Consider the following 7,587-nt stretch of genomic DNA (forward strand, 5'->3'; position numbering starts at 1 on the left):
GAACTTTACATGTATTATTTTTTAATGAAAAGGATGAGTTTAGGTACAATAACATTGCAGTAGAATAGCAGTACAATAGAATAAAGTGGATTACATAACAAACAGTGGTATATACATGCGTAGGCAACATTGTCATCCACATAAAATCAATAAATTCATTTTAATAAACATAGCAAGAAAAAATGTTTTAATACAATCTCTGTACTTAAATGGAGATGAGGTAGTCCATGAAATCAGCAAGTTCATGAATCCCCATCGCACATCTGTCTAAAAGCCGATTCAGTAGTGTATTTCACAGCATTCACACATATTCCTGTGCCACATTATTTTGACACAATTACAGTTTTGGAAGTTTGCCCATGGCATTTACATATACACACTGACTAATTTCCATGTGGGATGAAAAATCCATGCATGTCCTTGTGGAGTGTGGTGTTCACACATGCGCGAGCTACCTCCTTGAATGTTTTGCCATCAAGAACCAGAATAAAACTAGACTGGTCTGGATTGGAGTTGATAACTGATGTTAAGACCACACCTGCAAATAGGAGGGAAGAGGTTACTGTAAGAGTGCAAAACAGAATATGAAAAGTTTAAGGAATCACATCAGATCTTATTTTTGGGCTCTAGCTGGTATACATAGTAACAAATGCTGTCACATGCGCACCACACAGTATTCTTACCATCATCCTCTGACTCTGCATTCGGTCTGGGGATGAACATCGGCTCTGACGGCCAGCAGTTGTCCTCACTCCAGTAAACCATTTCCTTGGTTTCTGTGTCGAACTTCCCAATCTACAATAAATAAATAGATTAAGAAAATAATGAAGACACACTTTCACTCTGCAGAAGTCTGTATAAACAGTTTATCTCAAAGCATTAAAAACTAGCACATGACTTGTTGTATCTGATAACACTCAGAAAGGTCTTGATCAGCAATTTTTTACAGGCATAGCAGAGGACAGAGTGACCACTTTACAATAAAAAACATATTTTAAATATGTTTGGCAGCTATATTGAAAGGGAAATCACATAAATACCATAACAAGCAGATTTTCATTAAGCATGTTTATGTCATTTGCCAAATCATTTTTGACCACTGGTCTCACTCTTTCTTTTAGCTTACATAAACAGAACCTAGCATAAAAAGCTTATCTTGTAGACAAGCACTGCGCCCGTGCAGAACTTTGTCCCAACTACAAGCCATATACTTAGAAAAGAGCTACAAAGTTGTTTAGTAATGTCAGTAGGCCAAGTACATTAGAAACTGGCACAAACTGTTTTCCCAGTATTAGCAAGGTCGACGTCTGTCATGGTAACAGGTCAAGTTCACTGATCATTAGGAAATGAAGCAATTCTTTGCAGATGTACATCAGCCAGATGCCGATACTGCTGATTACTACAGAGTAAGAAGCTGTTTCATTAATGCAAAATAAAATAGAAATAACCTGTAACCATGTTATTGTTTTGTACTGGAAGACAATGTTACTTTTAGTAACTGAAACACAATGGAGCATCTTACTGAAAACATTATAGTCATGATTAAATGAAATAAGTGAATTAAATTATAGTTTCACATTTTTTCAAGTCTCTCTTAAAACAATACTCATGAGCCCACATGTACACTGAACCAACTTTTGTTGCTGTATTTGGCCTCCAGTCCATACTGGCTGTAAAGAGATCCCTTATTAAAGCCATTATAACATAAGTGATGGGGGACAAAATCTACAGACCTTGCTCTATGTAAAAATGCATTCAGATGAAGATTATATGTGGCTTCATAAGGTCTGAGTTAGACAAATCAAGCTGATCTTAATACCATTTATGGTGACTTTTGTATTACTATCCCTCTGCTGCAGCTCAGTGAGGAAACATTGTCTATGGAAGGACAACAAGGGAATTGTACTAAAGATTATAACTCCTGAATCTTCATATTAGTTTGTATGCATATTAAACTTTAGAAGTTTGCACAGAACTAAGGCTATGGATTTGTCAGTATGGACGGCATGAACGAAAATTGTAGACACCAACAACCCTTTCAATGTACAAATGGACAATACTGTATTACAATTAAATGGTAAACTATCCTTTAATATGCGAAAATAATCTTTGCTTACTGCAGCTGAGTAGTAGATTATGTTCTGTCAAAGAGGAGAAAGTCTTTATATCTTTGAGACAAGACATTTCATTCACTTTTGTGTTCCTCTTTGTTTCAGTCAAAAAAGGGAAGTATAATAAATAGCCATCTGTTGAGTTTATCCAAGAAAACGGGGTGCACTTATTGCAACACAACCTCATAAAGAAACGAACACATAGATCGATTGTACCTTGTATTGTGCATTTGTACAAAAAGACAATGCTCTAAGTTCTTACTGCAAAGGGTTTTCTGAGGCTCAAAATAAGGCAAGAGTTTTAACTTAACCATGACCTACTGAACTTTGATTTATTCATTTTTAGTAGAAAATACATTTAAACATGTTCCAGACTTAAAGCGAATGTACAAGGCCCCAAATTCCTAAAAGAAGCTCTAGCAATGACTTAATCTAGGCATATGACCTAGGTAACTGACTGATTTACTGCAGATGAATTTCTGTGGTGTTGAAATACCACAAAATAGGAGCACTTGTACATCCATATACAAAACCCCTGCAATACATGCTACCTTTTTATGCTCATATTTAGTTCATATTAGTGTTGGTTAACCTCTACGGTCACTTTTTATCCTCACCTAAGCTGGCACTACATTGGGGTAATTCTGCACTTGAAATAGGGTTTATTCCTGGTGAAATTGGTTTTCTCTCTGGGGTATTTAAATTTAGAGCTATTTAGGTAAAAATTAGATCTATAAGGTCACACAACTAACCCTGTGAAATAAATCAAGCAAACACTGTTTAGATCTTTCAAATAGTAGGTGTGATAATGAATCATAATCATAATTTTTTGCTTCATTCATTTGGGTTCTAAGGTATTTAAATCCATATTCAAACACCATTAAAATTAAAAGGACAGTTGAAGCTTTCGTGTGTTGTTGACACGAGAGGGGAAAAAAATAAAAATATCCAATTGTCTAAACGAAGATGTTTCCTTTTACTTATTTCCTCTTCCAGACATTAAACCTGTGCTGTTGGCACAGAGTGAGAGAGAAAGGAAACTCTCTTATCCAAAGTGTGAGAGCTTTGTTACTCAGATCTTTGAAGTTTTGCTGACTTCACTTCTTTCTATTGTCTCTATCACCTTGATTTGTATGTGTGGAAAATAAAGTACCCAATGGAAAGAACATGTGGGTATTACAACCTGGGTCATTAAGTAGTTTGGTCTTTGTTGGGGGAATTGGTAATTCACTCTTCAACCTTCGGTTACACTAACTGGTTATTCTCACTTCTGCAATTTGCTTCCTACCTCTGGAAGAAACACAATGTTGCCAGGAATAATTTGTTTCCCAATAGCCCTGCATTTACAATTTCTATTATTCCACAGTCTGTGAGTTTCAGGTCTCTCTTGGCAAATAACACTTAAGAGACCAAATGAAAGTCACAAACACGGATGTTCCCACCAGCGTTTGACAGCAATAGCCAAATTAAAAACAAAAGCAAATGTTACCTGTTTTGAAAGTGCAGATTCCTCGACACAGCTCCCGTAGACAAACCGGTGCTTCTTGCCATTGAAGTCATAATTTATTCTGGGTAATTCAAACCCTGATGGAAAAAAAATTAAATTTTTTTGTATTTGTATGAACAAATCAATAACTCATCATGAGACATCACACAGAATAGTACTTTAACAGCTTGAATCACACAATGCTTTTACCTTCATAAAGCACCTCTGCCTGGCACATTAGTTTGCCTTCTTTCTCCTTCACAGCGCTGGCTGTTGTGTATTTGAGTTTCACCAGATCCTCTCCAACTGCAACGCCCTGCAGATCAAACAGTTAGATTCAGTTATTAACAGAACATCTCTATTTTTTCTCAGCTCAATCAGCTTTAATATTCCTAATCCCACCTTGTCTGACTGGACGGGAAGTGCAAATCTCCTATAGCCTGGTTTTGAGTAGCTATCGTCGTGTGATGTGGTATTTTCCTTCAGCTTACTCAGGTAGAACATTTCATAAAGGCTGGTATCATTATAGGCGATGACATCGAAGATGACATGACCGTTGTCCTCAAAAGCGTTCACGTGATGGTAGACAACCATTGCTCCAGTGTAGTACTTAGTCTCTACCTCTTTGCCAGTATTTCTGTCTATCAGATGGATCAGAGTCTGTTGAAAGAATAAACAGATAGAAAAACAGTAAAGTAATGTTAAAGGTCTAGAACTCGAGTCAAACCAATCAAACGCAGGCTCATACAGACCCTCTCACCAGTGGTGTGAATATAAGATATGGCGTGAGTTTTAGAGTGACCACTTACATTTTCCTCGGGGCTGAACTTCAAGCAGCTTGCCCAGTTGACTCCCCTCATATATGCAGTGGCCATCTTGAGGATGTCCAGTTTGAAAGGCTGCTCAATGAAGATGAAGTAGTTCTCCGTCATGCCGAAGCTGTGGTAGTAGCTCGGCGTGAGGAGGGAGCGGCAGGGAACCGTGCAGATCACCTCCACATTCTTCAGCGCAGGGACATCCTTGCCTTTGTCTGAAAGTTGAAAAGAAAATTTAGAAGAAACAAACACACAAAGAATTGAACAGAAATAGGAGTGAGCACAAGAAGTAATGTGTATGTCGCTGATATATTGTTATATATTGCACTTTTTCTATTGCGTATGGCCATGTTTTTTTTTTAATTGTTGTTGTTGTATTGTTGTTGCTGTGATTCTATACTGCACACACTACGATGTCCAAGGCAAATTTTCCACTGGGACAATAAGGTCTTATCTTATCTAACAGGACAACTGACTTTAAAATCATTTTCATTTCTTGGTATGTAAACAATACACATAGCAATTTGCATGTAGTGTGTTTGTGTACATGTTGCAGTAATATTAGTAGTATATCGAGGGACTGATGTACAAATAAGAATGATGTACAGTATGAATAAACATGTGATAATCAATCAATGTAGTAATTGGACTTCCAGGTCTACACTAGGGTCACTATAGCTTTAAATGTACTGCATATTGCATAGCAAGTGCACAACAGAAAAGCTAAGATTTACAGATTACAACAGTCTACAATCATAATCACTTTTTTTAGTACATGAAGTGTAGATACTGCAGTTCATTCAACTCCATATGAGGAGCCAATGTCAGGAGACATACAGTAATTAGCCCTGACTGTTCTTCATGCACCTCCCCCTGTCCTATCCTGTTTTTACATAATCTTGTGTTGTATTTAAACTTTCTACACCTTTTTACAAAGTGCAGCTGATAGGAAGATGGAACACTGAGGTGTAAGGACAAAGTAGAGCATGTTTATATACCTTTCTCTGAAGCAGCAGCAGCAGCAGCAGCAGGGACTTTGAACAGCATGTATTTTGTCTTGCCCTTTTCTGCTATTGAAGTCCCCATGTTGTAGGTGTTGCCCTCCTTGTCGTAGTGTGGATGGGATGAAACCAGGTTTACAGGCAGGTACTTCATGTAGTCCACCTTTGTGAATCAGTTAAACAACTCATGAGCCCAGAAACAAAAGCTTCGCTCGAATGTACTGTGTGTTAACAGATCAGCTGATGGCGTTACCTTATCCTGGGTTTCCAGGGTCACAGGATCAATCTTGCGGATGTAGTTGGTTTCAGAGGTGGCAAAATAATCATTCCCATATTTGATGAAATTGCTTGCACCATTGTCCGTGAAGTCAGGTACTGTGTGGTTGAGAAAGGTAATTGCCCTGAAAAGTAAGGGTACAGTTTTAGAGATTAGGTATAATGGGAAAAGGTGGTAGGGGGTCAGTGACAAATCCCTCTATCCCAAACAGGAAGAGAAGCAGCAGGAGGTTCCTCCAACACAAAAGACTGATTATGCATATGTTGCAGATACCATCAGTTGGTTGCACCACAATGATCGACCCCCGTTTACCAAACTGTTACCTGTTGAATGCCTTGGAGGTGTTAAAGAAAAGAATGTTTGCACTGTTAATGTTAATGTTGCACTATTATAAACAATGGAAACTACATAATTTTATAAGTTTAAATAGAAATAAAAAATTATACAGTAAAAGAAAACAGTACAATTAAATACAATTAAGTATATCCTTACTTGAAGATGAAGTTCTTGCTTGGGTCTGGATAGGCCATTGTTCCCATTTCAGACACAACAATTCTGTTTGCAGCCATGTTTGCTTTGTAGGTGTCACTTCTGAGGAATCTGCTTCTGTGGGTCACTTCACCTGTAAGAAAAAAAATGTCTTTGCATTACTTTTTTTATGTGTTTAGCAGCTGCTCTTCATTCTGACGTACAGTGGTTATAACAGACATTCCCAAATAAACAAATTTAAAACGAGCTAGGGTTTCAGGATCTTTGTTACAATATCTCGGGTATTACGCCTGTATGTCACTCAAGAATTGCAAGACCAACCGTCTTTAAAGGCGAAGCTGTGCATGATTGCCATCCCATCAAACCAGTGGTCGTAGCTGGTGTCTCCCACAGAAAAGATGCCAGGGCCATTGCGCAAGAGTGTACCTTGCAGCCAGCTGGGAATACTTCCTAAACGAGAAGAAACAGAAAAGAAATCCCTCACTCATACTGTAACTTAAATCACAACATCTGTTCTTTCTTTAACAGTGTAAAAAGTCGACCTACCTTTCACTTCTGCCTGTAAAGGCTCTGGCCTCTCCTCTGCGTTCTTGGAAAAGTCTGTGGCCATGTCTGCTGACAATGCTGTGAAAAACACACGGAGGTGTCTGAATAAATACTGCAGCAACAGTGCAAACCCCTCCCTCTTCTTTCTTGGTCGGGGGGCTGGCAAAGAGCTTATTATCTTATCTATCTGTAGCGTGCTGACCCTTGTCTGTGGAGATTTCCCTAAAAATCTTGTAGCTCGGTTCTGCGAAACGCGCTCCGCAGAGGAGATTTTATTATGGTCATATCTCTGTCATCTACTGATTGATTTTTACTGTTTTGCTCTTTGGTTTACATTTATAGCGTTTCTTTATCAGCAATATCTAATTTCAAATCACCAGTAACGGAACTAATTGTAAACAAAAACGTTTACTGTAAAAAAACAAAAAACAAACAAACAAAAAAACCCGATAAACTTTTGTCCTTGAGTTGAAAGATAGTTGCAGTTGCTTAATAGTTTGGTATTGCAGTACCTTTGGCATATCTGACTAGATTTCATAATCTGAAATCTGCTTTAATTTTCCTGGAGCACGTGTAATTTTCATTTCCTTATATTTGGATTCAGCTTGTTGACTTGGACTGTGAGCATTTTCTGGATCAGCTTTTAATTAACATGTAAAAACACATAGATTTTTGTGACTGAGACTTTAAAACAATCATTGTAATACTTCTACCGGGACTTATAGTGTGAATTTAGTCAGATCTTAAGTAACTTCTTTTATCTGCTTTTGTGACAGAGGTTGTAATATTGCTTTATGGCCTTACATCACTGGATTGTATCTTGACCTTATAAACCCTACGCCTTTTTATCCTCCACTATCAC

General features: G+C 37.8%; 1 protein-coding gene across 1 annotated transcript; it reads right to left on the reverse strand.

Annotated features, from left to right (window-relative positions):
- bco1 (beta-carotene oxygenase 1) lies at positions 1–6,870 on the reverse strand. Its single transcript, XM_044339878.1, has 11 exons — positions 6,726–6,870; positions 6,501–6,629; positions 6,183–6,312; positions 5,667–5,814; positions 5,411–5,576; positions 4,407–4,627; positions 4,000–4,257; positions 3,808–3,913; positions 3,601–3,695; positions 684–795; positions 1–538 (listed from the first exon to the last, which is right to left on the reverse strand). The coding sequence occupies exons 1-11, from the start codon at positions 6,787–6,789 to the stop codon at positions 384–386; spliced, it is 1,584 nt and encodes a 527-aa protein (XP_044195813.1). The 5' UTR covers positions 6,790–6,870; the 3' UTR covers positions 1–383.
- Positions 6,871–7,587: the final 717 nt, after the last annotated feature.

This window comes from Thunnus albacares, chromosome 21 (assembly GCF_914725855.1).
Source record: "Thunnus albacares chromosome 21, fThuAlb1.1, whole genome shotgun sequence".
Taxonomy (NCBI): Eukaryota; Metazoa; Chordata; class Actinopteri; order Scombriformes; family Scombridae; genus Thunnus; species Thunnus albacares.

What these genes read in the sequence shown, in the direction of transcription:
- bco1 (XM_044339878.1), bottom strand. Translation starts at nt 6,789, where the DNA reads ATGGCCACAGACTTTTCCAAGAACGCAGAGGAGAGGCCAGAGCCTTTA. An exon ending in CCCTGGAAACCCAGGATAAG is followed by an intron (nt 5,577 to 5,666) that starts GTAACGCCATCA and finishes TGATTCACAAAG; the next exon opens with GTGGACTACATGAAGTACCT. An exon ending in TGCAGAGTCAGAGGATGATG is followed by an intron (nt 539 to 683) that starts GTAAGAATACTG and finishes TCCTATTTGCAG; the next exon opens with GTGTGGTCTTAACATCAGTT.